Raw genomic sequence first — 27,821 nt, forward strand, 5'->3', positions numbered from 1 at the left:
TAGCCAGGCCGCTGCCTATGACTGGTATAGTGTAGTTTAGGGGAGGGAGGGAGAGGGAGCGAGAGAGAGAGTGAGGGAGAGTGCGCTGCAGGGTGCGGCGGGCGCGGCGTGCCGGAGCAGCTGCCGATGGTGCTGCAGGTGCTGCTGAGCACGCTGCACCGGGTGCGCGCGCTGCAGCTGCTGTGCCGCTTCCTGGCGCTGGGCGCGTGGGCGGTGCGCGCCATGCTGGCCGTCGGGATATTCCCCTACATGCTCAAGCTGCTGCAGGCCTCCGCGCCGGTGCTGCGCGCCTCCATGGTCTACATCTGGGCCAGGATCATCGCGGTCGATCCGGTTTGTATTACTTATACATTTCGTTAATTTTATATTCCCTCGGCCAAAAAAACAAGTGCTGGCAATTTCAGCGAATCGAATAGTGTAAACGGACTTTTTGGCGGGAACGCGAGGAGTGAAGTGGTGTGATTTGTTTTATTTTGTCTAATTAGTGTTTCTTCAGGTTTAAATGTGTAATAACGGTGGTTTATTAACTATTTAGTATCTGTGAAAGTGCACGAATGTGGGAAAATGAAACAAAATATCTTCCAAATCCAAAAGATCTTCCAAAAAGTCCACTGAAAAAGTCTCAGTAAATGACTACCATTTTACTGAGATTATACTTCATCCCATATCATCTCGTCTCATTTCATTTCATGCCATGTTTCATAATAATCAACTTCATTTCATAAATATTATTTTTCATATAAAAAAGTTATCATTAAAATTAAGACTTGACCTAAAAGGTCTTAGTTACCAGGACATAAAATCCTTTAAAAAAAGAATAGTGTAAATGCGAATTCAAACGACATCAATGCTTTTGGACATGTTTTGAGTTCTGAAAGAAACAAAATGTTATTGTTAATTGTACTTAATTAATCATTAATTGTTTCAGAGCTGTCAAGCGGACCTAGTCAACGCTAAAGGGCACACGTACTTCCTGTCCGTACTGCAAGACCCTACAGTCGACGTAAGTACCCGCAGCAAGGTGCACGCCGCGCGGGGGGGAGGGTACGCAAGACAATGGGATTGAGAAATACACTATACACTAAATTGATAGACGAGCTTATAGTTCATATGGGATTGATTGTCTATCAGAGCCCGTGGGCTACACTTTCCAATTGTTTCAATCTTATGGCCTGCGACACTAGGGCCATGCACGTAGCATCCAATCAGGATCATCTTCCATTGAGATAGTTCCGTTTCTGCAGAGCGAGCACCGCACCCTGGCCGCCTACGTGCTGGCCGGCATCGTGGACGGCTACCCGGCGGGGCAGGAGGCCGCGCTGCAGGTGAGCCCTCGGACCGCATCGCATGTGTTGTGTATCTACGGTCAGCTGCTGCAAGCGTACGTAAGAAATGAAACTAAATGAAAATTTCGATTGGCAGGGCTCAATGATATCGATCTGCCTCGAGCAGCTCGGCGACAGGGAGCCGGTACTGGCCCAGTGGATCTGCATCAGCCTGGGCCGGCTGTGGCGCGGGTTCGAGGCGGCGCGATGGACGGGAGTCAGAGATCTCGCGCACGAGAAACTCTTCCCGCTCCTTGAGCATTCTGAGCCTGAGGTACTGATACGTTACCCCCCTCGAGGGGGCCGTCACGAAGCAGCTGTCCATGCTCCTACACTATTGTGTGCCCGGGTAGACGAGCCCACGGCCCACGTGACGAACAAGGTTGACAAGGCTTATAAACATCACATGAATAGTTTCAGTGCTACTGTGACGGGATCCTAGTATTGTTTGCTTATATTCATATTCGTCGGACTGTAATGTAAAGCGTACAAACTCGCGACGTGCTTTTGTACGCTTTACAAGTCGTGCTCGTTTGTCAGTAACATTTTCGACTCTGTAAGCGATTTCTCTTTACCTTCTATTAGTTTATTTTTATTTTTTTATTAAGCTTTATTAAGGGGCTTTATTAAGTTTTAAAAGAACTTTATTGGTGGTAATTACTAGTTTTATTTACTGGTGGTAGTAAGTACCACCACCCTGCCTATTTCTGTCGTGAAGCAGTAATGCGTTTCGGTTTGAAGGGTGGAGCAGCCGTTGTAACTATACTTGAAACCTTAGAACTCATATCTCAAGGTGGGTGGCGCATTTACGTTGTAGATGTCTATAGGCTCCAGTAACTACTTAACAACCAGCTGGGCTGTGAGTTCGTCCACCCATTTAAGCAATAAAAAAAAGAATAGTTGATGTGACGATGTTGTGGCGGCAGGTCCGCGCGGCGTGCGCATTCGCGCTGGGCTCGTTCGTGTGGTGGTGCGGCGGCGCCGGGCGCTGCGAGCAGGCCAACGCGCTGGACCTGCAGGTGGGCGTGCAGCTGGCCACGCGCCTGCCGCTCGACGCCAGCCCGCTCGTGCGCGCAGAGATACTGGCCGGTACGTACCCGCGTGTCCCCCCGCCCCCCGCCGGCCCCGCAGGTGGGCGTGCAGCTGGCCGCGCGCCTGCCGCTCGACGCCAGCCCGCTCGTGCGCGCAGAGATACTGGCCGGTACGTACCCGCGTGTCCCCCCGCCCCCCGCCGGCCCCGCAGGTGGGCGTGCAGCTGGCCGCGCGCCTGCCGCTCGACGCCAGCCCGCTCGTGCGCGCAGAGATACTGGCCGGTACGTACCCGCGTGTCCCCCGCCCCCGCCGGCCCCGCAGGTGGGCGTGCAGCTGGCCGCGCGCCTGCCGCTCGACGCCAGCCCGCTCGTGCGCGCAGAGATACTGGCCGGTACGTACCCGCGTGTCCCCCCGCCCCCCGCCGGCCCCGCAGGTGGGCGTGCAGCTGGCCGCGCGCCTGCCGCTCGACGCCAGCCCGCTCGTGCGCGCAGAGATACTGGCCGGTACGTACCCGCGTGTCCCCCGCCCCCCGCCGGCCCCGCAGGTGGGCGTGCAGCTGGCCGCGCGCCTGCCGCTCGACGCCAGCCCGCTCGTGCGCGCAGAGATACTGGCCGGTACGTACCCGCGTGTCCCCCCGCCCCCCGCCGGCCCCGCAGGTGGGCGTGCAGCTGGCCGCGCGCCTGCCGCTCGACGCCAGCCCGCTCGTGCGCGCAGAGATACTGGCCGGTACGTACCCGCGTGTCCCCCCGCCCCCCGCCGGCCCCGCAGGTGGGCGTGCAGCTGGCCGCGCGCCTGCCGCTCGACGCCAGCCCGCTCGTGCGCGCAGAGATACTGGCCGGTACGTACCCGCGTGTCCCCCCGCCCCCCGCCGGCCCCGCAGGTGGGCGTGCAGCTGGCCGCGCGCCTGCCGCTCGACGCCAGCCCGCTCGTGCGCGCAGAGATACTGGCCGGTACGTACCCGCGTGTCCCCCCGCCCCCCGCCGGCCCCGCAGGTGGGCGTGCAGCTGGCCGCGCGCCTGCCGCTCGACGCCAGCCCGCTCGTGCGCGCAGAGATACTGGCCGGTACGTACCCGCGTGTCCCCCCGCCCCCCGCCGGCCCCGCAGGTGGGCGTGCAGCTGGCCGCGCGCCTGCCGCTCGACGCCAGCCCGCTCGTGCGCGCAGAGATACTGGCCGGTACGTACCCGCGTGTCCCCCCGCCCCCCGCCGGCCCCGCAGGTGGGCGTGCAGCTGGCCGCGCGCCTGCCGCTCGACGCCAGCCCGCTCGTGCGCGCAGAGATACTGGCCGGTACGTACCCGCGTGTCCCCCCGCCCCCCGCCGGCCCCGCAGGTGGGCGTGCAGCTGGCCGCGCGCCTGCCGCTCGACGCCAGCCCGCTCGTGCGCGCAGAGATACTGGCCGGTACGTACCCGCGTGTCCCCCCGCCCCCCGCCGGCCCCGCAGGTGGGCGTGCAGCTGGCCGCGCGCCTGCCGCTCGACGCCAGCCCGCTCGTGCGCGCAGAGATACTGGCCGGTACGTACCCGCGTGTCCCCCCGCCCCCCGCCGGCCCCGCAGGTGGGCGTGCAGCTGGCCGCGCGCCTGCCGCTCGACGCCAGCCCGCTCGTGCGCGCAGAGATACTGGCCGGTACGTACCCGCGTGTCCCCCGCCCCCCGCCGGCCCCGCAGGTGGGCGTGCAGCTGGCCGCGCGCCTGCCGCTCGACGCCAGCCCGCTCGTGCGCGCAGAGATACTGGCCGGTACGTACCCGCGTGTCCCCCCGCCCCCGCCGGCCCCGCAGGTGGGCGTGCAGCTGGCCGCGCGCCTGCCGCTCGACGCCAGCCCGCTCGTGCGCGCAGAGATACTGGCCGGTACGTACCCGCGTGTCCCCCCGCCCCCCGCCGGCCCCGCAGGTGGGCGTGCAGCTGGCCGCGCGCCTGCCGCTCGACGCCAGCCCGCTCGTGCGCGCAGAGATACTGGCCGGTACGTACCCGCGTGTCCCCCCGCCCCCGCCGGCCCCGCAGGTGGGCGTGCAGCTGGCCGCGCGCCTGCCGCTCGACGCCAGCCCGCTCGTGCGCGCAGAGATACTGGCCGGTACGTACCCGCGTGTCCCCCCGCCCCCCGCCGGCCCCGCAGGTGGCGTGCAGCTGGCCGCGCGCCTGCCGCTCGACGCCAGCCCGCTCGTGCGCGCAGAGATACTGGCCGGTACGTACCCGCGTGTCCCCCGCCCCCCGCCGGCCCCGCAGGTGGGCGTGCAGCTGGCCGCGCGCCTGCCGCTCGACGCCAGCCCGCTCGTGCGCGCAGAGATACTGGCCGGTACGTACCCGCGTGTCCCCCCGCCCCCCGCCGGCCCCGCAGGTGGGCGTGCAGCTGGCCGCGCGCCTGCCGCTCGACGCCAGCCCGCTCGTGCGCGCAGAGATACTGGCCGGTACGTACCCGCGTGTCCCCCGCCCCCGCCGGCCCCGCAGGTGGGCGTGCAGCTGGCCGCGCGCCTGCCGCTCGACGCCAGCCCGCTCGTGCGCGCAGAGATACTGGCCGGTACGTACCCGCGTGTCCCCCGCCCCCGCCGGCCCCGCAGGTGGGCGTGCAGCTGGCCGCGCGCCTGCCGCTCGACGCCAGCCCGCTCGTGCGCGCAGAGATACTGGCCGGTACGTACCCGCGTGTCCCCCGCCCCCCGCCGGCCCCGCAGGTGGGCGTGCAGCTGGCCGCGCGCCTGCCGCTCGACGCCAGCCCGCTCGTGCGCGCAGAGATACTGGCCGGTACGTACCCGCGTGTCCCCCCGCCCCCGCCGGCCCCGCAGGTGGGCGTGCAGCTGGCCGCGCGCCTGCCGCTCGACGCCAGCCCGCTCGTGCGCGCAGAGATACTGGCCGGTACGTACCCGCGTGTCCCCCCGCCCCCGCCGGCCCCGCAGGTGGGCGTGCAGCTGGCCGCGCGCCTGCCGCTCGACGCCAGCCCGCTCGTGCGCGCAGAGATACTGGCCGGTACGTACCCGCGTGTCCCCCCGCCCCCCGCCGGCCCCGCAGGTGGGCGTGCAGCTGGCCGCGCGCCTGCCGCTCGACGCCAGCCCGCTCGTGCGCGCAGAGATACTGGCCGGTACGTACCCGCGTGTCCCCCCGCCCCCCGCCGGCCCCGCAGGTGGGCGTGCAGCTGGCCGCGCGCCTGCCGCTCGACGCCAGCCCGCTCGTGCGCGCAGAGATACTGGCCGGTACGTACCCGCGTGTCCCCCCGCCCCCCGCCGGCCCCGCAGGTGGGCGTGCAGCTGGCCGCGCGCCTGCCGCTCGACGCCAGCCCGCTCGTGCGCGCAGAGATACTGGCCGGTACGTACCCGCGTGTCCCCCCGCCGGCCCCGCAGGTGGGCGTGCAGCTGGCCGCGCGCCTGCCGCTCGACGCCAGCCCGCTCGTGCGCGCAGAGATACTGGCCGGTACGTACCCGCGTGTCCCCCCGCCCCCCGCCGGCCCCGCAGGTGGGCGTGCAGCTGGCCGCGCGCCTGCCGCTCGACGCCAGCCCGCTCGTGCGCGCAGAGATACTGGCCGGTACGTACCCGCGTGTCCCCCCGCCGGCCCCGCAGGTGGGCGTGCAGCTGGCCGCGCGCCTGCCGCTCGACGCCAGCCCGCTCGTGCGCGCAGAGATACTGGCCGGTACGTACCCGCGTGTCCCCCCGCCCCCCGCCGGCCCCGCAGGTGGGCGTGCAGCTGGCCGCGCGCCTGCCGCTCGACGCCAGCCCGCTCGTGCGCGCAGAGATACTGGCCGGTACGTACCCGCGTGTCTGCCTATGTCATTCAGGAATAGTGTAACTTTCAAACAGTGAAACAATTTTTCAAATCGATTCAATAGTTCCGGAGCCTATTCAATACAATACAAACAAACAAACAAATCTTTCCTCTTTATAACATTTAGTATAGATTTCTAAATCAAATAGAGAAGTAGGAGCTTTGAGTGTACAGTTTTGTAATTATTTATTTTTTACAGCATTACAGTGGCTGGTGTTAATATTTGAACAACACTTCATCGCTGTTTACATACAAGAACGAGTCAGAAGAAATGATAGGTAAGAATTAATATGAAGATTGCACAATTTTTTTTTATTGCTTAGCTGGGTGGACTAACTCACAACCTAGCTGGTTGTTAAGTAGTTACTGGAGCCCATAGACATCTACAACGTAAATGCGCCACCCACCTTGAGATATAAGTAAGGTCTCAGTATAGTTACAACGGTTGCCCCGCCCTTTAAACCGAAACGCATTACTGCTTCACGGCAGAAATAGGCAGGGTGGTGGTACCTACCCGAGCGGACTCACAAGAAGGCCTACCACTAGGTGAAATTAAAACATTTCAAAAACGTACCACTTAATAACCCAATTCACCTAAATACCTAATATGCACAGGGGTGGCCCGTCCGGGCGCGTGGAGGCGGGGCAGGAGGCGCTGGCGGGGGGCGGCGGGGGCGCGGCGGGAGGTCGGTCCCGGCCCCCCCACTACTCGCTGCCGGCCATCGGGTTCGGCTCCGTGCCGGTCCGGCTTTTCTCCACGCTGTGCGCCATGGCCCGGGAGCCGCACCCCAGGGTCGCGCAGATGGCCACCGACATCCTCAATTACATCTCGAACCAGGTCAGCCTCTCGCTCCAGACGTTTGCCATAAAATTAATACGGTGCGGTCTTATAATGTAGCAATGAAGCAAATGGCAAAAAACACATGAGGGACGGACCCTGATCTTAATGACATATATCTACAAACTGTAGCATAAACAACCAAACACTGAAGTATCGAGTCGATAAGCTAACGTACACCGCCTACATAGAGCTTACATATAATAACTATTCAACAAAGAAATAGTAGGTAGCGGCATGGCTCTACCCCTCGCATTGCTGAAGTCCATGGGCGACGGTAACCATTCACCATCAGGTGAGCCGTACTCTCGTCTGCCTACACTATAAGGGCTATAAAAAAAAAGTATTATTTTGTGATCATAAATTAAGATTAAAATTAACCTATCTCTTAAGGTGGAACAAAGTAAAGATTCTGAAAAAAATTTGTTATAATTGGATAATTAGTTTTGGAATTCTTTCCAGACAAACATGATGATAAATGAGTTTTATGAAAAGTAGAATTGTCAACAGAGCGCCCAAGTAGACAGCGTGGCGGAACCCGCGCGGAACTCCGCCAGCCTGCCGCCCTCGCCCGGGACCCGCCACCACGAGCACTCCCGGACCCTGCCCGGACACGGTGCGTGCACCTACACACACTAGCGGAACTCTATATAACTCACTATTATATTGTTACGCGCTGGGGTTCGGGATAAATATGTTTTTTACCAAAGTACAACATAAACGGTATTCAACGCTTAAAACACTTAAACACTTCACAAACACTTTAAAACAATCAACAAACACTTAAAAACTCTCAATTCGCTTGTTCCGCTTCGCTTCAGGTGATCCGTTGTTTCGCTTCGAGTAGTTCCGATTACTGACTGATTGCGTGCCATCTCTACAACGTTTTTATAGCCGATACCTCATCCCTAAAATTATCGAGAATATTCTACACGTCTCTAGTCGTAGTTTCCGCTATCTGTCAATAGATGGCGTTGTAATTCTCGAGTATTCTGGATCCTTCGATATTCGTTCGACTATTCGGCGATAGATGGTGTTACTCTTACCGGCGTAAAAATATTATAGCATTTATTGTATTTGCAGGCCACCGTCGCGGCAAGTCGGGGCTGCCACACACCATATCCGAGGAGTCCGTCGCGAACAGAGACCGCGACTCGGGAGGGGACCGAGAACGGCACAAAGATTCACTCTCATCTAACTCTAGTAAGTTCACCCTCCGTGATGTGTCTACATCTTTTTCTTATTTTATTGCTTAGATGGTTGGATGAGCTCACAGCCCAGCTGGTTGTTAAGTGGTTACTGGAGCACATAGACATCCACAACGTAAACGCACCACCCACCTTGAGATATAAGTTCTAAGGTCTCAAGTATAGTTATAACGGCTGCCCCACCCTTCAAACCGAAACCCATTACTGCTTCACGGCAGAAATAGGCAGGGCGGTGGTACTCACCCGCGCGGACTCACAAGAGGTCCTGCCACCAGTAAAACACCTTACGAACCGGCACCTCTATGGTATGTTGTCGCTGTCCAGGTCAGACATGTACGAGCAAGAAGGCGATAGTGAGCACCGAGTTCGTGGAGTGGGCGGGCGGCGCGTTCTCCCGGCCCGAGCCCGCGCGCCCGGACTGCGAGAGCCGCGAGCACCACCAGCGCCGCTGGACCCTCGCGCGCAACCGCGAGCTGCGCAGGGAGGCCAGAGGTACCGCACCTCACAGAGATCGAGAGGCGATCTGTAGGCAGCGGCTTGGCTCTGCCCCTGGCATTGCTGAAGTCCATGGGCGATGGTAACCACTCACCATCAGGTGGGCCGTATGCTCGTCTGCCCACAAGGGCAATAAAAGAAAGGCGAACTCTCGAGTTACTGTTTAAACATTTATCTCATCATCATCATCATCATTCTCCTGCCCTTCTGACAGTCACCTGGAGTCGGCCCAACTTATTTTTTCCTTCCATACTCCTCTATCATACGTCCTCTAACATTTAAACATTTATGAATGCAATTGAAAAGTATGAAACGTATCGGACATTGTGCTGATTGCGTGATGCATGTGGCATGTGGGTGCAGCCGCGTGCCGCGTGTCCCGGCTGGAGACGCAGGCCTTCCACTCGCGCTGCCCGCTGCCGCCCGCCGTGGTGCTCTTCCACCCCTACGACCAGCATCTGGCCGTCGCCTCCAAGGATAACTTCGGGTACGTATATTTCAATGTGTCACAACCGTGCTGTGATTACCTTCCATAAAGGTTGGGTTATGCAAGAAGGGTACCCGTCGGTTGGGCGTCCTCGGGGTGGCGCCGCGTGTCTGGTTGTAGTGTTGACCGCGGGAATCCCCCTACTCTGACCGGGTTTTGACCCCGGATGGGGATCGGACATCGGGTCTAAGAGTGTAGGGGAGTCGTTTAGTGGGTAGGGCCCTAAAATTCCTTGGGCCCGCGGTCTGCTCCCAACACCTTGCAGATCGTCGAGTCCCACATACCCCGCGCGCCCCCTAGACGCGTGGACCTCGTAGGAGGTTGGGCCCCCAGCCCGAAAAAAAATGCAAGATGTGTCCGTGGGGCTGGTAAATAATGTGAGGGACGAGGTGGTGACGTGGTACTTGTAACTTTATGAAGTGAAAACTTCTGTGGCGCCGTGGTCATTTGTCGATGAAAAGCGACCACACGAATCTGTTCGGTTACATATTTTATGATCAAATCTGCTTATCTAAATAAATTGAATTTGTCAAAGTACCAGGTTCACATAAACGTAAGGAGTTCTCTTTGAATTTGTTATTTCATTCAGTACTGCCAATTGTTACAAAATAAATATCTTAAAATTCATTCAAATTTGAAACACAAACTTTTTATTTCTAATAGATATTATAGACAAAGCTCGTGGTCGACCTAGGGTCAGGGCTCAACGGAGTGTTGGGCACGCGCCCCCTGACGTTCTATCCGCTAAACAGGAAGTTCCTACTTCTATGACGAGTGCGGTCGCCAGAAAAGTTTTCGATCTATCTGATGTCGTTTGGTTTCGTGATTGATTGACCGCGTGGTGGTGCTCTCCGCAGTATCTGGGACTGGGGCACGGCGGCCAAGCTGTGCGTGGGCTCGTGGCGCCCGGCGTGGGGCCGCATCTCCTCGCTGGCCTACCTCAACGAGCACCAGCACGCGCTGCTGGCCGTGGCCTCGCACACCGGCAACCTGGCAGTCTACAGGTACCGGTCCCCAAGTATCAGCTCCTGTAGCCGCTCTCAGCGACCCGTTGTATAAGAGTCCCCGTACATGTGGTGGTGCCACACAGGCCGTCGGGCAGCAGCACGGAGCCGGCGCTGGTGAGCGCGTGGCGCGCGCTGGACGTGTCCCCTCCGCCGCAGTACACCCCGCCGCGCGCGCAGCCCATCTACAGTACGTACCCGCAACCACCTGGTCCCCCAGTCAACTGTCCCCTCAGACACCTGTCTCCCCAGTCATTTGTCCCCCCAGTCATCTGTCCCCCTAGCCATCTGTCCCCCCAGACATTTGTCCCCCTAGACATGTCACGGTCAAGTTGATATGAAACGAACGCGACTGCAACGCACGTTTGCAGAGAGCTCCGACCTTCCTCAGAGTCACAGCAATCACTTTGTAACAACAAGAACTACTCATATTATAGTATTAGAACTAATCTAGCTCCTGGGACACAGTACATTTAACATTGTCCCGTATACTACAAAACGCAACTCATTTACCTGTGACGTCATTTGGGGCCAAATGCAGTATTGTAATTTGATGTAGTGTATTGTGGGATATTCTCATTTGTAAGTGATTTGGGGCAGCCGTTGTAACTATACTAAGACTAGAATTTATATCTCAAGGTGTGGAGGCGCATTTACGTTGTAGATGTCTATGGGCTCCAGTAACCAGTAAAAAAAAAGCGCTTATTAACTGACTCAGTGACGTAGTAGCTAATTAAGCCGAAAACCTTTATTATTTAAAACTCCTTAGGTTTTAAAAAGGGTTTTTCTTCAGTGTCGTGGAGTGAAGTCAGTCATTTCAATAAAAATAGAGCTCAGTTTTGTATAGTTTATTAATACAGTTTAATTTTTGTTATTAATTTTAAAAGAGATTAAGGGCTTTAAATGTTATTTTCTTATTATATCACAGAAAACACAATTAAGTATTTTATTGTTTATTCATCCTGAAGTACCTACTCCGTATCATTATATATATTTAAAGGTACGATACTTAATCTATGTCAGTCTCTGGTACCCTGACCAAAGGGACTTTTTGGCGGGGACGCGAGGAGTGAAGTTGTGTGATTTGTTGTGACAAAATAATTTGTCTATTTAGTGTTTCTTCGGGTTTAAATGTGTAATAATGGTGGTTTATTAACTGTTTAATATCTGTGAAAGTGCACAAATGTGGGAAAATGATACAAAGCCGCTGGACGTAACTTCTCGGGATCCTCCAAAAAGTCCACTGAAAAAATCTTAGTAAATGATCACCATTTTACTGAGACTATATTTCATCCAATATCATCTCAATTCATTTCATTTAATTTCATCCCAGTTGATTAGTGTCTCAAATTAATCATCTTCATTTCATTTCACTCCATAATATCATTTTTCATAAAAATATGAATAATATAAAAATGAAAATAAGACATGACTTAAAGGTCTCAGTTACCAGGTCATAAAATCTCTTAAAAAAAAACCTGACCAAAGGGAATCCTAATCTGTGACCGTATGTATGACCGGGCGTGATTTGTTCGCAGTAACTTTACTGCCGCAGCAATCGTTTCGTTACAAATGCAATGTAATCACAATCTATCCCAGGTATAGCTCAACTGGTCTCTGATCAGTTCTCCTCGAACGAAGACAAACTAGCGACGAACAAAAACAAGCAACAGGCCGACCCCAACTGTAAGTGACACTTTAATCAACTCATCTTTATATCAACAGTCAATGTTTTAAATATTAATTTGAGGAACAGCGGATGTATTAATGGCACATTTGCTCTATAGAAAGGGTGATCCTACGGTCCAATGAGCGAGTCCGATCGAACCCTTTCGTCAGGCGCTAATTCACGTCTAGTTAATAAAAGTAATGGTCTCATTTGTTGATCTATAATTTTTATTTGTTAAAGATATATATTTCTAAATTCTAATGATAATTATTTCTAAAATAAAAAGGTTTTGACGTAACAACGTCTTATAATTCGATGGAGCCGGCTGCACGCACAACACAAAAACATGACTCATGCGGCGTTACCTCGCTCTGAGGCGTTCCATTTAAGGCTTGAAGTGCAAGCGAGAGCGCGCAACGAGCGACAAAGAGGCACAATCGGCCTCCGCGTTCGGCAGCGTTCGACATCTGTCTCTCTTCTACTTGAGTGAGCGATGCATCCGCGTGGACAGTTGCTATACAATAATACATTTATTTACATGTTGTCATCAAGTATGAAGTTCAGTGAAAAGTATATGTGGTGTGAATTGTTTATAGCAACGATAATTGCGATAATTGAAAAATGAAACCATTCCATCAGTATTTTCTTATGATTTCTGATTTAATAGATAAATGAACTGTAGGACTTTTGGAGCCTCTGGGTCTGCGAAGGGATTTCAGTTCCCTCTGTATTTTGTACCGCATGTTCCATGGGGAGTGCTCTGAGGAATTGTTCGAGATGATACCAACGTCTCGTTTTTACCATCGCACCGCCCGCCACCGGAGTAGAGCTCATCCATACTACCTGGAGCCACTGCGGTCATCCACAGTGCGTTTCCAGAGATCTTTTTTGCCACGTACCATCCGGCTATGGAATGAGCTCCCCTCCACGGTGTTTCCCGAGCGCTATGACATGTCTTTCTTCAAACGAGGCTTGTGGAGAGTATTAAGCGGTAGGCAGCGGCTTGGCTCTGCCCTTGGCATTGCTGACGTCCATGGGTGACGGTAACCACTCACCATCAGGTGGGCCGTATGCTCGTCTGCCTACAAAAAAAAAAAAACTCAATTTAAAGGTGTTCATTTCCTACACTCAATTACAATGTGGTGGGGGGTATGTGTGCGCAGTGGGCGGCGGCACGGTGGTGCGCTGGGTGGCGGCGCGGCGCTGGGTGGCGGCGGGCGGGCGCGCGCGCGGCGTGCGGCTGTGGGACGCGCGGCGCGAGCTGCGGGTGGGCGACCTGGCCGCGCCCGGGGACGCCGCTCTCACCGCGCTGGGGGCCGCGCACCCCGACGTGCTGGCCGCCGGCTTCCAGGACGGCGCCGTGCGGCTGTGGGACCAGCGCACCCTGGCGCCCACGCACGACCTGCGCCGCCACGCCGCGCCCGTGCTGGCCGCCGCGCACTCGCTGCGCGCCGACCTGCTCGTCACCGGCTGGTACGTACTCTTGTGTGTCCTTGTATAGGCATCGTATATTGTCGCCGCAACAACACTCGTCCCTTATTGAGGTTCTCACGCACATATAAGGAGATAAATGTAGTTTTGATTTACTCGTCTATATTGACATCTACCGGCAAGCGTAACCGCTCAAACCCGCTCGACTTTATGCAGAGTATAGGCAAAATTATAATTTGCGTAATTACTGGTGCTAGGACCTCTTGTGAGTTCGCACGAGTAGGTACCACCACCCTGCCTATTTCTGCCGTGAAGCAGTAATGCGTTTCGGTTTAAAGGGCGGGGCAGCCGTTGTAACTATACGTGAGACCTTAGAACTTATATCTCAAGGTGGGTGGCGCATTTACGTTGTAAATGTCTATGGACTTCAGTAACCACTTAACACTAGGTGGGCTCGTCCACCCATCTAAGCAATAAAAATAAATAAATAAAAATGACATTTGCATCAAACACTCTAACGCTGCTTCCACGAATGGATTTGTCCGAAGATTGATAACACTAACTGATATTTGTTGTTGAACGCAGCGCGAACGGCGAGATATGCATATACGACACCCGCAAGATGGCCGTGCTGGAGGAGATCCGCGCGCCCGGGCCGCTCGCCGCCGTGGACGTGCACCCGCTGTGCGACCTCGTGGCCTGGTCAGTACCGCGCCCGCCCCCCAACCCCCGCCCGCCCCCGGCCCCGCGCGTAACCCGCCTGTCCCGTTGCAGTGGCTCGCTGAACCAGTGCATCAGCCTGTACGACCTGCGGGGGAACGCGCTCAACACCATCAAGTTCCACGAGGGCTTCATGGGGCCCCGCATCGGGCCCGTGTCCTGTCTGGCCTTCCACCCGCTCAGGTGGGCGCCGATCGCACACCGCCGTGCATGGCGATCGAGGACTCATTTACATAGTTACTTTTGTGACGTTCGTAGTAGAAACTGGGCTAAGTACTCTCTCATGAAACTTAATTCAATTTGATAATCACTTTTTGTCATGACCTAGGTAAACTTAAACACACAAATATCCCTTGTTAACAATTATTCATCATTAATTTGACAGTATGTAGCATTCTGTGTATTAGAATGTATATGGTCCAATACAATCGAATAGTGGCGGTGTGGGGTCGAAGTGAACATAAGTGGGTCGCCCTCTGCTCCTCTTGTTAATACTTTGATTTATTTTTTTATTGCCATTATAAGCAGCTGGACTTATGGCCCACCTAGTGGTGAGCGGTTACCGTCTCTCATGGACGTCAGCAAAATCAGGAACTCACCTAAGCCGCTGCCCACCGCCGATCACTCTCCGCAAGCCTAGGCTGTGGTGGTGGGCAGACGACCACAGGGCATTCTTACGGATCGTTTGGAACCTCTGGGTCTGCGGAGGGACTTCGGTTTCCTTTGTATTTTGTACCGTATGCTCCATGGGGAGTGCTCTGAAGAATTGTTCGAGATGATACCCACGTCTCGTTTTTACCATCGCAATGCCCGCCACCGGAGTAGAGTTCATCCATACTACCTGGAGCCACTGCTGTCATCCACAGTGCGCTTCCAGAGATCTTTTTTGCCACGCACCATCCGGCTATGGAATGAGCTCCTCTCCACGGTGTTTCCCGAGCGCTATGACACGTCCTTCTTCAAACGAGGCTTGTGGAGAGTATTAAGCGGTAGGCAGCGGCTTGGCTCTGCCCTTGGCATTGCTGAAGTCTATGGGCGACGGTAACCACTCACTATCAGGTATGCTCCGTATGGACCGTATGCTCGTCTGCCTACACGGCAATAAAAAAAAGGGCAGGTAGTACTGAACTGACCCCCGGCGGCGCTGTGCAGGTGCGCGATGGGCGTGGGCTCCAAGGACTCCACGGTGTCGGTGTACGTGGCGGAGTCGCGCCGGTGACCCTCGCTGTACGGCATCACGCTGCCCTTCCGCGCGGCGAGCGCCTGCCCAGGTACTCCCAGTACTCCTCTAAGTTATGGGTAACATCGTAGCTCTAAGTAAACTGGTGAAACGGGCCGGGCTCATCCGCTGTATGGTTGTCAGTGTTAAGAAGAAGCCCGGCCAAGAAAAAACGATTTTTTTTAAAGGGAATTTTAGACCTTGTAACTAAAACCTTTTAGTCATGTCTTATTTTAATTGATATTTTTGTTTAAATAAAAAGAAAAAATATGGAGTGAAATGAAATGAAGATGATTAATTTGAGGCATTAATCAACTGAGATGAAATTAAATGAGATGATATGGGATGAAATATAATCTGAGTAAAATGGTAGTCATTTACTGAGATTTTTTCAGTGGACTTTTTGAAAGATCTCGAGAAGTTACGTCCAGTACACATTCAAACCTGAAGAAACACTAAATAGACAAAATAAAACAAATCACAAAACTTCACTCCTTGCGTTCCCGCCAAAAAGTCCTTCAAAAAAAAAATACGAGTACACTACTTTGCACAAAACACATTTATTATTATTATTATTCAATGCCCTGGAATCTGGTCCTTTAGCCAAATTTTCTCATTAAACTCTTCCGTATGAAAATTCATTTGAGAGAAATGAAATGAAGCTAATTGAAACGGAACGGAATGAGGTTAAAGGAAAAGTGAACAATGTCCGATAAAATTTTAGGAATTTACTTAAATCTCAATGAACTTTTTGGAAAGATCCATGTCCTGCTATTTTATATTATTTTCCCACGCTTGTGCATATATACATATCGACGTTTAAAAGACAAACGTGACTAAGCGACAATAACTGCTTTATGTAAATATATGATAGGCAATAACCATATTCGATGCGCAAAAAATATATATTTCTAGGTCTATTAAAATAATTTCAATCCTACAGCTAGATTCGTTAAAATATTTTTTTTTTCAGGTATTTCAAGTTTAAATTAGTCTACTGTAAAGTTCACGCATTGTCGCTTAGTCACGTTCGCCTTTCAAGCGTCGATATGTTAAATCACTCACTGTTCATGCACATTGAAACCTGAAGAAAGACAAGAAAAAGTGAACAAAAATATTTCCTTCTTCACGTTCCGCGCCAATAAGTCTTTAATGTATCTATGATTAAAAAAACCAACAGCCTTACAACATGTCGATCTCCCTGTAAACATCCAGGTAATTAGAAGCTTGAACGAAGGCGAGCAGCCGGCCGCCGACCCGCGCAGCTCTTGTAAATATTCCACTGCACTGTACATTGCTGGCTTCGTATGGCCGTCGCTTACACACGTTCGGAAATATATACTGTATATCTCTAGCGGCTCCGTACACAGCCGGAGACTTCGGATAGCTTAGTCTAGAGCATGGACGACAGCTAACAGTAAACATGAAATTTAACTGCGAAGACCATGGAAATCTAAAATATAATGCAGTAAAAGTCAATGTAAAATCTGTGAAATAAATTTGATAAGTTAAGAATTCTAAGCGGTCAATGAACATAGAGACAGTCACAGATAATTTATAGAGCGCTTAAAGCATTACGATGTCTATGATTTGTAAATTACAGATAATAAATGTTTGTCAGATTATTATAACATTGATACCTATTGGTCTAGTTCTACTTGTTTCGAGCAATATTTCGTATAACTTTACAAGAAACTTTTATTGCATTAAATAATAATTGTCGTAATGTCGCTTGTGTCTGCGGTCACTGTCTCTTTTTGTGCTGTAAGAGCTTTAATGGCTCGACCTAAAGTCGTTTGAAACAAATTGATAATTCGTCGTTATATCCGTCAGGGGATAAGTCGATCGATGTGAGGCTGTCAATTGACCGTCTGTTGACAACTGTCAATATTTATGTGAAGATCTCGTTTTAACAGATACTACGATCGACCCGGCCTTTCGCGTCACGTGAAGCCTTAGCAAATTGCATACATTTTAGCAGTTGTTTGTAGAAACAGACTGAATGAAATGAGATACTCGCGACAGAAGACATTTTGTTTGACGCAGTTTGGAAGTTCGACTTTAGATCACAAGTTAAATTGATTTTGCTGGGTCGAACACCGGCAGTGTGCTCGCTCGCTGACGACTGAAATGTAATTACTTATCCAATTGTACTGTGTGCTTAGTGCGAGTTTCTTAACGTTCTCGATAGCGTAAAAGTTAACCCAATTTTGTATGCAGTTGGAACAGCGCCCCTAGCGACAAACGTACGCAAAAATCCCATTCCATACAAATATGAGGTAACTTTTACGCTATCGAGAACGTTAAAAAACTCGCGCTAAGCACACTGAACTATAATGCGTTTCAAATAAGAATGTGCATGGACCTGCGCTATATTGTGACGTCATAGCTGTAAAATCGAAAAAAAATTGGTAAAGTCAGTTAAATAGGTAGGAATTTTTAAATATTTATTTATAATCCATTAAATCTTCGAGTTTGCCGATTCCACTCATCTCAATGCTTGAGTAATCATCATCATCGTCGCCTATTCGTAAATTATAGGTCCGACAGTGTAGCAACCTTGATTTTTAAATAGGTGGTTTTTTTTATATAATCTAAATTCATGTTTAACTACCTCGACCAGTACTCAACATTTCAAGAAAATTATATAGATGTGTATGATTCATTAAATGAAACATAATATTAAGTCTTCATTAATAGGGCAAAAATTTCAAATAATAAAAAAAAGATATTTTTTTCTTTTGCTATCCATACTTGTTTTATCGAACTTTGACAGATCAAGGGCATTGACGTGCACATTCTTATTTGAAACGCACTATATCCCCGGACGCGGAGAGGGGCAGAGTGGGTAGTCGTAACGTGATGTAGTGCCGCGGGGAGGGGGGTGCCTTACATTGCGGGCTAAAATGTTCTTATAACCTATTTTATGCTTAGTTTATGAATGAACACGGCGTTTACTTTGGCCTTTTTATATAGTTTTTTATGACCTGTAGGCGGTGAGCACACTGCTAGTGCGGCCTCTGATCAGCAACAACTTACATTATTATTGCATATATTTGCCCGTTTGAGTGATTTTTTCCATATTTATTGGGAAATTAATAAAATCGTTTTGTCTTAGAGTTTTATAACTTTTATTCACATACATTTTAAAACGTAAGACGTATCTGAAATTACTTGCGAAGACACTCACGATCCTTTATCTAATTCATTTGGCATTAAATATTATCGTTATAATATTTTAAAATAATATGCAAAGTAGTTTAATGAAATGCAAAATTAAAATGTAATGTTCTCTTCTTATACGTGTAAGAAAAACATACGAATTATTTTTAGCAATTTAAAAGTGTAAATGGTTAGCCAAATACATTTTTTATTTATTTATGAAATGTAATTATTATTCACAAAAATGTAACGCTTTAAGATATATATTGTAATTGTGTCTCTTGAATAATTTAATTATTTGATAAATTATTATAACGATTAATTCAATTTATTTATTTAGTATATAATAATATGTAAAAGGTTTATTTTGTTAATAGATGTGGCCGTAATGATTTTTCGAGTAATAAATAGTCTAACGAAAAATTCACGTTAACGTCTGCGGCAAGAACCGCTCGTCACTTCCGGGGTGACCAGCGCCCGCTGTCAAAACATGGACGTACAATGTGCGTAGAGGGTTTGTCAAAACACGCCCCCCAACTCATAAAAGACGAACAAACAAGTTTTCAATTAATATATAGCCATAATTTTATTAGAAAAGGTGCACATAACAACAAGAACATTATTGGCCACATCTTTTGCAATGTACGCCGTATATTCGCGGGAACAATGCTGCAGTGCTGTAATAATATAATTTTAAGTAATAGTTTAACATCGTTGTTGTGTTTTTAGTGAATGAGTCGGGCATCATTTTTCGCAGTTGGTAAATTCGAGAATGGGCACTCGGTATTGTTGATAAACTAGCGTGACGTCACGTGTACAGATTAACGGAGGTACTGTCCTATTTGAACAAAAGTACATAGTTATTAATTATAGAGTTAACTTTAGCTTGTGTTGATTTTGTATATAATTTTTTTTGTTAACAAAATGTTAAAGATGTATTTGCAGTGTACCGGAGTAGCATGTCTAATTGTGTTCAAGGGGTGCTACAGTTGTAATTAATATAATGTAAGACAAATTCGGGCTCTCAGTGGTGTGCAGTGTGCCCTAACAACGCACCGAATAGTGTCAAAAGGATCTTATCAAAAGTAGAAATATTCCATACTATTCATAAAGTTAAATATTTATAGCGAATATCCTCTGCATGCCGCTGTCTGCTTTAGCATGGCGTTGTAATGTCAAAGCCTTAGCTGTGGAGTCTTGCATATATAATTTACAAATATGTAATTTCTATTTTTAACTGTACAAAACTTTTTTATGTGTCAATCAATTATATGCAAATAAATTTCCAGTCAGCTTTTAAACAGAAAGTTCCTAAACACCTTTATTTTAAAATATATGCCATTTTTATTATTTTGTATAGATTTTTTATGTACGTAATAATAGTTTGTTGTGGAATAATTGAAACATTTTGTTCAAATTGAAATGTATAGGAAATTAAGTTGTTAATATAACATGCATTTAACTGTAATTAGTTTTTAGTGACGGATTCAGAACAAAATGCAAATGCAAAAAATAAATTTATTTTAAACGATAGATAAATGAGAATTCATCACCTAATGAAATTTGTGGCCATACACATGAGTAAACTAGTATGTAAGGAATAGATCAAAATGTAATGATCATGGGGAATTCGTTGGTTATTTGTTGTCAGATACAATTTGTATCAAACTACAGTTTGTCTATGGATATAATAGATTTATTCGCTTTTACGTAATTTGTAATTGAATGTACATTTAACATGATTGTTGTTGTTACAATAAAACACAATACATAAATTCTATTGTTTTATTTAGTTATATTTTTATAGTTAAGGCACAAGGTCTGCTATGGTGTTATGGGGTTACAGAGTTCATAGACGTCACTATAGATCCTTGAAACTAAGAGAATATGCTACCTCTTAGTATTATTATATTGTTTTTTGGTTTCACTGAATATTTCAGTGGACATTTTTATTTATTTATTTAATGCCCTATAGCTTAGGCTAGTCAGCTTAGCTTGTCTTAAGGATCATCAAAGAGTATCCAGATTTAGTTTTATTAGAGGCATGAGAATCTCCTGTTATAAATATGAGTTTTAAATACGTAATTGGGTTACACAAAAATAACTGAACAGATTTGGATGAAATTGCACACAGAGACTATATAATGGATTAATACATAGAATACTGTTTATCATGGTAAATAACATTACTGGAGAGTGCTGGATGTCTATTAATAATTATATATACATCCAAATCTGCAAATTGACTAGTACAGCCTAGGTAAAGGCTTTTCATTAGTTCTGAATTACATATAATGTGCGTGTAACTGGGTGCAGGTAGTAAGAACTGCATGACTTAATTTTAATAAGAAACAAAATTTTTTGTTGTCATTCTGCTTACAATTATATCTAATAATCCTTCGTCACTTTTGAGGTTATTTAGTTTGTAGACAGATTTTACATCTTTCAGATTTGTAAAATTGCATAGTTCTGTAATAGAACACTGTTCACCTTTTATTTCGGGAAGTATTTCAGGTCTGCAATCTATTTCATTTGTAACTAAGAAGCATACGAGTAAATCATGGCTTTTTTCTATTCCAAACTTGCTTAAACTTTGTGTTATATTTTTGGTAAGCGATAAATTGTACAAAATTTCTCCGAACACAGTTCGCGTAACCATTGTACTAAATTTCGCTGCGACAACTGCTCTGTTCGCCGCCACAGCCACTTGAAATGGATCTAAGATCAAGCTAGGCTTAATAATTGCACAGTTCCACTCGCCGTTTGTAATATGATTCCTAATTTCCTCGATGTTTTGCACATTTTTGTAAAGGTATATTTTTAATGTTGTTTTTGTTTCAGGATCTAAAACGCAAGTGAAATGTTCAAGTTTCATTTTATAGTTATCTAATGTTTAAAAAAATGTAACACAAACACGTCTAATTTTTAATGAAGTGATCTTCAGTTTGTTTATTTATTTATTTTTAAGGGATTTTATGACCTGGTAACTAAGACTTTTAGGTCATGTCTTATTTTAATTTTTATTCTTATTTTTATGAATAATGATAATATGGAAATGAAATGGAATGAGATGAGATGAGATGAGATAATATGAGTTGAAATATAATCTCAGTAATATGGTGGCCATTTACTGAGATTTTTTAGTGGACTTTTTGGACAATCCCGAGAAGTTACGTTCAGTGGCTTTATTTCATTTTCCCACATTTGTGCACTTTCACAGATTGTTCGGTGTAATACGGCCGAACATCTTAGTAAGCTATAACGCCATACTGCACGCTTATTTAAAGTTGCAGTTGAACAGCAACGACAGTCGTGCAACAACCCGGTTACGCGGAAGTTGGCTCCGGTCCTCGCGACCGTAACATTTAACATTTACATTTAGTAATTAAAACATTAATATATAACATATAACAATAACATTTAGAGCATTGAACATTTGTACAACCTAGAACATTTGTAGAACATAGAACATATTTGTAAGTAATTGTGAATTAAAGTGAGTTAGTAAAATCCAGACTTATCATTGGTGAACAACTACTGCAACCCAGCTCTGTGCCCCCACACAGATATTAAACAGTTAACAAATCAACGTTATTACACATTTGAACCTCAAGAAACACTACATAGAGACAATAAAACAAATAACACAACTTCTACACGCTTTCACACTCCTTAATATCATTTCTCTTATAAAAGTATGAATATAAATTAAAATAAGGCATGACTTAAAAGTCTTAGTTCCAGGTCCTAAAATCCCTAAAAAAATATACTTTTTGTTCTTTTGGCGGGAATGCGAGGAGTGAAGTTGTGTGATTTGTTTTATTTCGTTTATTTAGTGCTTATTCAGGTTAAAATGTGTAATAAACAGTGGTTTATTAACTGTTTAATATCTGTGAAAGTGCATAAATGTGGGGAAATTAAACAAAGCCGCTGGACGTAACTTCTCGGGATTTTCCAAAAAGTCCACTGAAATAATCTCAGTAAATTACCACCATTTTACTAAGATTATATATTTCATCCCACATCATCTCATCTCATTTCATATAATTTCATCCCAGTTGATTAATGATCCAAATTAATCATCTTTTTTTCATTTCCCTCTATATTAGAATTTTTCATAAAATTAAGAATATAAATTAAAATAAGACATGACTTAAAAGACCAGGTCATAAAATCCTTTAAAAAATTTATTTTGTTTCATTAACCGTACCTACCGTCCGTAAGGTGAATGAAGTTAGCCCCTCAAAAAAATTTTTTTTTCCTATTTTATACTTATTTTCTATTAATTCGTTTGTTCATCATTTGTTCATGATTGTTCACTGTTAATAATTGTTTGTTCTGCATTTATTTATTTTTAAAAAATATTTAAAAATATACCTACAAGTTAGCCCCTCTAATGCAATTTTTAATATTTTTTCATCCTTAATGACTCGTAAATATTCATTTTCGATTGTTCTTATATAAAACACGTTTGTTCTCTTTCGAAATTACTCGTTTTTTGTTTAATTTACTATTTTTATTAGTTGAATAAATGTATGCAAAATATGTGTACTGCGCATGCGTCAACTATAATGCCTAAACTTTCTACGCGGTTTTAATCGTGAAAAAAAAACCAAATATAAATTCTGAAGGAGCAATTAATTGGTATACAGTTTAATTAAAAAATAAATAAATGAAATAATGTGCATTGGCGTTAAGTTAGACCAAATACATTTTTTCCATCCTCTTACCTATCGTATTAAAATGTTATTTTACTAATGTTAGGAATATAATTTCGACTGTGTAAAAAAGTTATTATAATGTATACCTATATTATCTCTTGAAAGATAAATAATGAACATATTTACTTATTTGTTTATATTACCTATGTGAACTCCCTATCTTTTTTATACCTTCATAACGATAAGTAGGAGGATGGAAAAAATGTATTTGGTCTAACTTAACGCCAATGCACATTATTTCATTTATTTATTTTTTAATTTTTTTAATTAAACTGTATACCAATTAATTGCTCCTTCAGGATTTATATTTGTTTTTTTTTTCACGATTAAAACCGCGTAGAAAGTTTAGGCATTATAGTTGACGCATGCGCAGTACACATATTTTGCATACATTTATTCAACTAATAAAAATAGTAAATTAAACAAAAAACGAGTAATTTCGAAAGAGAACAAACGTGTTTTATATAAGAACAATCGAAAATGAATATTTACGAGTCATTAAGGATGAAAAAATATTAAAAATTGCATTAGAGGGGCTAACTTGTAGGTATATTTTTAAATATTTTTTAAAAATAAATAAATGCAGAACAAACAATTATTAACAGTGAACAATCATGAACAAATGATGAACAAACGAATTAATAGAAAATAAGTATAAAATAGGAAAAAAAAATTTTTTTGAGGGGCTAACTTCATTCACCTCCGTCCGTACCTACTCGTTATCAGTGATAGGGATTCTCTTTTCCAACAGAAAAGGCGAAGATATCGAACCGTGCGGCCTTTTTTAGTTTACTGTATTTAACTAAGATTAAATTATATCAAACGACATGAGATAGGATGAAATAAATCCTGCTCCTCGGTTGGTTAACGTTTTTGAAGAACTAGGAAGCCTTGTCGAGTGACTGGTTATTTCCCAACATTTATGCACTTGCACAGATGCTAAACGGTGAATAAACCACCACATCACAGGTTTAAACCTGGAGAAGTTCTAAATAAACAAAGTAAAACAATTCATAAAACTTCAGGCCGCGCATTCCCGCCAAAGTCTTAGAACATTTTTTTCAATTTTTGAGTTGTAATAATGCAGCATTGTACAGATTCAGCATAAATTGTAACTAGGTACTACCGAACTGTAATAATCTGTGATGTTTATTTTCAATTTGATAAGAAGTGAACTTATGTTGATAAGATAATTTTGCTAATTAAACTACAGGTTATTGCTAACTGTGATTACTGTAATTATAAATACCATTAGTATATTGCGAAAATGTTATTAAGTAAATTAAAATTGAAATCCTTCATTGTTAGAGTTGTAAATCCCCGAAATCTAACTACAAAGATACAACAACTGAACGAAAATGTGAATCCTGTTGTATTTGAGAAACTTACTGGGGTAGATAAGGGTATCGCATTATGCGGTCTCAACAGTCCTAAAGACAGGAACGCACTCGGATTTACCCTCATAGATGCGATGCGCGAGGTCAACCAGATCATTCGAGAAGATACCAAACTGTCTGTTGTTATCTTTCATAGTATGGTTCCGGGGATTTTCTGCGCTGGTGAGGATCTTACACATATTCTCTGTTCAATCTATGCCATAAGAGTCTAAAACTGTATTTTATTACTAATGAACCAATTTTTGTTTATCAAAACTCAGGAGCTAACCTAAAAGAACGCTTAAAAATGTCCGATGAAGAGGTAGCCAAATTCGTCCGAGGGCTTAGAGAAACTTTTATTGAAATCGAAGACTTGCCCATGCCAACCATAGCTGCTGTGGAAGGAGTGGCTGTTGGTGGAGGGTTGGAATTAGCCTTGGCATGTGACATCAGGATAGCAGCAGATACTGCTAAACTAGGTCTTGTCGAGACTGGTAGAGGTCTTATTCCCGGTGCTGGAGGTACCCAGAGACTACCAAGAACTATTCAGCTACCAATTGCTAAAGAGTTGATATTTACATCAAGAATTGTTAGTGGAAAGGAAGCTAAGGCATTAGGTATGTATCTGATTATTTAACTAAACTATTTAGAAAAAAAATCATAGCCTTTGTAGTAACATAGCTCTCCTGACGGTTAGTAATCACTGTTTCTTATTAACCTCAACAACACCAAGGGCACAACTAAGATGTTGAAATGAGCTATTCATGTTATCTACAATAAACCATACATTTTAAAAACAAATAATCAGGTTGTGTTTTCTACATTCAGGCATCGTGAATCATGTGGTCGCACAAGACACTGCAAACAAAGCAGCCTTTGAGAAGGCCTTGAGCATTGCACGAGAAATCATCCCGAATGCCCCTATAGCCCTCCGTTGTGCGAAACAAGCTATCAGTGAAGGCATACAGCTGAGTATCAAGGATGGTTATGAGATAGAACAGAAATGCTACGAAAGAAATATTCCAACTAAAGACAGACAGGAAGGCATGATTTCATTTATGGAAAAAAGAAAACCTGTTTATGAGGGACATTAGCTAACATTTTTTAAAAGAAATTTATCAATACTTATTCAAACTCTTCAATTTGTTTACATGTTGACTATTGATACAATTTTAAATTGTTTTTATTTTTTTATAACTTAAAAATATATAATTTGTTACTAAATGTTTATAAATATAACTTTTTAAATGAAGCTATTTTCATATTAAAGCATTCACAAATCTATTAATGTGTTAGATCTACCTAGAATTTTAACCTAATAGTGATAACTACATTGTCTCAAAGTGATTTATTTATTTACATTGTTCATAAAATTTTACTAGAATTTGTTGGTTAATTACACACAAATTGCTTCTTCATAAATTTTATATTTTGTAATATTTGACAATTTTATATGGACATTAATGAAAACATTTGACATTCCATATTAATTATTTTAATGTTACTAGATATCAAATCAAGAATATCAAGTAGATACTCCTACTTCATATTCTAAAGGTATTTGAATTGTAATTAAAACAACAATGGTTGTGTAATTAAAATTAATATTAAAAAATAAAATACAATAATATTTCCATGTTGTATGTTGTTTTGTGTATATATAATAAAATATTTTATTCATTATGCAATAAAAAATACCTATATATTTTTCCAAATAATAAATTTTATAGAAAAAATCTTTATCTTATTTCCTCTTCACTCAAAAATGTTCAAATAAGTACATTAAAACAATTACAATCAAAGATTTAAGATCTATACATATTTGATTGTTGTTATAACTATTGACATATTTGTTTTTTATATCAATTAAAGCAGATAAAACAAACACAGCTGTAATAGTATGTATAACGGGCATATTATTATTTCAGTAATCTTCTAAAAGTCAATAACAAGACAATTTCAATTTAATGGGTGAATAGTCCCTTATTTTACTACATTGAAGTAGGTTAACATCAAAATATATTTATATATACTTCTTTCATTTAGATGGGTAAAGTTCATGGCACAACCTAGTATCAAGCAGTAAATATAACCCTTGAACGCTATTAGTTGCCATCCATCTCGAGACACAACAGTGAACTTTTTGTATTGTGATATAGCTGTCAAATAGAAACAAATAATGTCATCATCGCTAAAATATACAAGACACTTAACTACATGGGTTCAAAATGTATCCTACATCATTAATTATGGACATTGATTGGTATCTGCCTAAAATTTTTATCATTTCATAGCTTTACTCATTTTATGCACACTGGGCAAATTAATCATTTGTGTCAATAAAGATGATTAATCTGTAATTTCTTCTTGCAGAATGTATATATTGGATTGCTACAAATAACAGTTAATTTTCTTTTACCTATCTTTTCCTTTTAGATCCAATTGCGAAGTCCCTGAGTAGAAATAAACTGGAGGAAACTTATATACAAAATAAATTTTAAAATAATATTATATTTGTCTTCAAGCTGGACCTAAAACTAACACTATTCCACATTAAGACATTTTTTCACTTGCCTTTCGGTGTCATTTGGAGATGAGACTCTGTGTCCCACAGTCCTAGAGTCATTGTAAATTTCATGATCATTCCCACCAGGGTCTGTTTTGTCTCCAAAGAAGTGAATTTCAGCAAAATTCTCACTAGCTATGTGATTTAAGCAGTATGTCTTGTCCCATCCAATTGGGAACACATCAATACTGATTTGACCTCCTAGAGCAAACTTTAAGCCCGAGTCTTTGAACTTGCTTTGAAGTGCTTCAACAAATTGTTGCCTAACTTTGTGTTTTGAATCATACTCAGAAAACTGATCTCGCTCTATTTGATTACATGATCTTCCAACAGGGCAAATATTAAGCATACTTGATCGGAATTCAATGAAATTACCTCTCTTGACTGGTAATTTGATGTTGGACATGTAACCCATGGCGAAGTTTATTACCTCTTGCAGTTTTTGTTCACCCAAATGGTTAACTATGCTCTCTGAACTTAGTTTTTTTCCGTTCTTATGATGCACCAGTCCATTTTCACTGAATACGTAGTTGAAATTGGACACGACGTCCTCTCCGCCCATTTGTTCGGAAATCTTCATATAATCTGAACCACTGACCAATCCTACATCCACTTTTGATTTTACCTCGTCAAGAATGAACCTCATGAATTCTTCTGTAATTTTTTGGCGCGGTTTTGTCAACGTTCCGTCAACATCGAACAAATACAAAACTTTCTTTTGACTTGTCATAATTGTCTCAAAAGGTGAAACTAGTTTGAATTTTGGTGGCAATTTTGGACCGGTCGATAAGTAGGACACCGCCAGAGAACATCAAGTGCCAACA

General features: G+C 45.3%; 4 protein-coding genes across 8 annotated transcripts in view; 2 read left to right on the forward strand and 2 right to left on the reverse strand.

Moving 5' to 3' along the window:
• Positions 1 to 20,109, forward strand: part of raptor (regulatory associated protein of MTOR complex 1) — a 30,200-nt gene extending 10,091 nt beyond the window's left edge. The window contains exons 9-28 of one of the 5 annotated variants that reach the window (XM_089734066.1): positions 92 to 333; positions 929 to 1,003; positions 1,245 to 1,325; positions 1,423 to 1,599; positions 2,252 to 2,344; positions 4,355 to 4,424; positions 6,301 to 6,379; positions 6,717 to 6,939; positions 7,450 to 7,555; positions 8,023 to 8,142; positions 8,472 to 8,639; positions 9,006 to 9,129; positions 9,987 to 10,133; positions 10,220 to 10,323; positions 11,733 to 11,819; positions 12,966 to 13,275; positions 13,819 to 13,935; positions 14,008 to 14,136; positions 15,106 to 15,224; positions 16,388 to 20,109. In XM_089734066.1, the coding sequence (XP_089590192.1) occupies positions 92 to 333; positions 929 to 1,003; positions 1,245 to 1,325; positions 1,423 to 1,599; positions 2,252 to 2,344; positions 4,355 to 4,424; positions 6,301 to 6,379; positions 6,717 to 6,939; positions 7,450 to 7,555; positions 8,023 to 8,142; positions 8,472 to 8,639; positions 9,006 to 9,129; positions 9,987 to 10,133; positions 10,220 to 10,323; positions 11,733 to 11,819; positions 12,966 to 13,275; positions 13,819 to 13,935; positions 14,008 to 14,136; positions 15,106 to 15,172 (2,519 nt within the window). In that variant the 3' untranslated portion in view covers positions 15,173 to 15,224; positions 16,388 to 20,109. The other 4 variants (XM_089734065.1, XM_089734064.1, XM_089734067.1 and 1 more) reach the window with 4 other exon arrangements.
• LOC114244646 (EKC/KEOPS complex subunit TPRKB) lies at positions 20,106 to 21,294 on the reverse strand. The gene has a single exon (XM_028176530.2). The coding sequence runs from the start codon at positions 21,207 to 21,209 to the stop codon at positions 20,676 to 20,678; it is 534 nt and encodes a 177-aa protein (XP_028032331.2). The 5' UTR covers positions 21,210 to 21,294; the 3' UTR covers positions 20,106 to 20,675.
• A 2,886-nt stretch (positions 21,295 to 24,180) lies between these two features.
• On the forward strand, positions 24,181 to 26,126 carry LOC114244634 (enoyl-CoA hydratase domain-containing protein 2, mitochondrial). Its single transcript, XM_028176516.2, has 3 exons — positions 24,181 to 24,614; positions 24,713 to 25,048; positions 25,260 to 26,126. Exons 1-3 carry the CDS (start codon positions 24,323 to 24,325, stop codon positions 25,523 to 25,525), a joined length of 894 nt encoding a protein of 297 aa, XP_028032317.2. The 5' UTR covers positions 24,181 to 24,322; the 3' UTR covers positions 25,526 to 26,126.
• Pmm2 (phosphomannomutase) lies at positions 25,768 to 27,727 on the reverse strand. Its single transcript, XM_028176511.2, has one exon. The coding sequence runs from the start codon at positions 27,725 to 27,727 to the stop codon at positions 26,975 to 26,977; it is 753 nt and encodes a 250-aa protein (XP_028032312.2). The 3' UTR covers positions 25,768 to 26,974.
• Between the last annotated feature and the right edge of the window lie 94 nt (positions 27,728 to 27,821).

Source organism: Bombyx mandarina, chromosome 17 (assembly GCF_030267445.1).
Source record: "Bombyx mandarina strain Sakado chromosome 17, ASM3026744v2".
Classification (NCBI taxonomy): domain Eukaryota; kingdom Metazoa; phylum Arthropoda; class Insecta; order Lepidoptera; family Bombycidae; genus Bombyx; species Bombyx mandarina.

What these genes read in the sequence shown, in the direction of transcription:
- Pmm2 (XM_028176511.2), bottom strand. Translation starts at nt 27,727, where the DNA reads ATGACAAGTCAAAAGAAAGTTTTGTATTTGTTCGATGTTGACGGAACG.
- LOC114244634 (XM_028176516.2), top strand. Translation starts at nt 24,323, where the DNA reads ATGTTATTAAGTAAATTAAAATTGAAATCCTTCATTGTTAGAGTTGTA. An exon ending in TCCGGGGATTTTCTGCGCTG is followed by an intron (nt 24,615 to 24,712) that starts GTGAGGATCTTA and finishes ATCAAAACTCAG; the next exon opens with GAGCTAACCTAAAAGAACGC. An exon ending in AAAGGAAGCTAAGGCATTAG is followed by an intron (nt 25,049 to 25,259) that starts GTATGTATCTGA and finishes TTCTACATTCAG; the next exon opens with GCATCGTGAATCATGTGGTC.
- LOC114244646 (XM_028176530.2), bottom strand. Translation starts at nt 21,209, where the DNA reads ATGAAACTTGAACATTTCACTTGCGTTTTAGATCCTGAAACAAAAACA.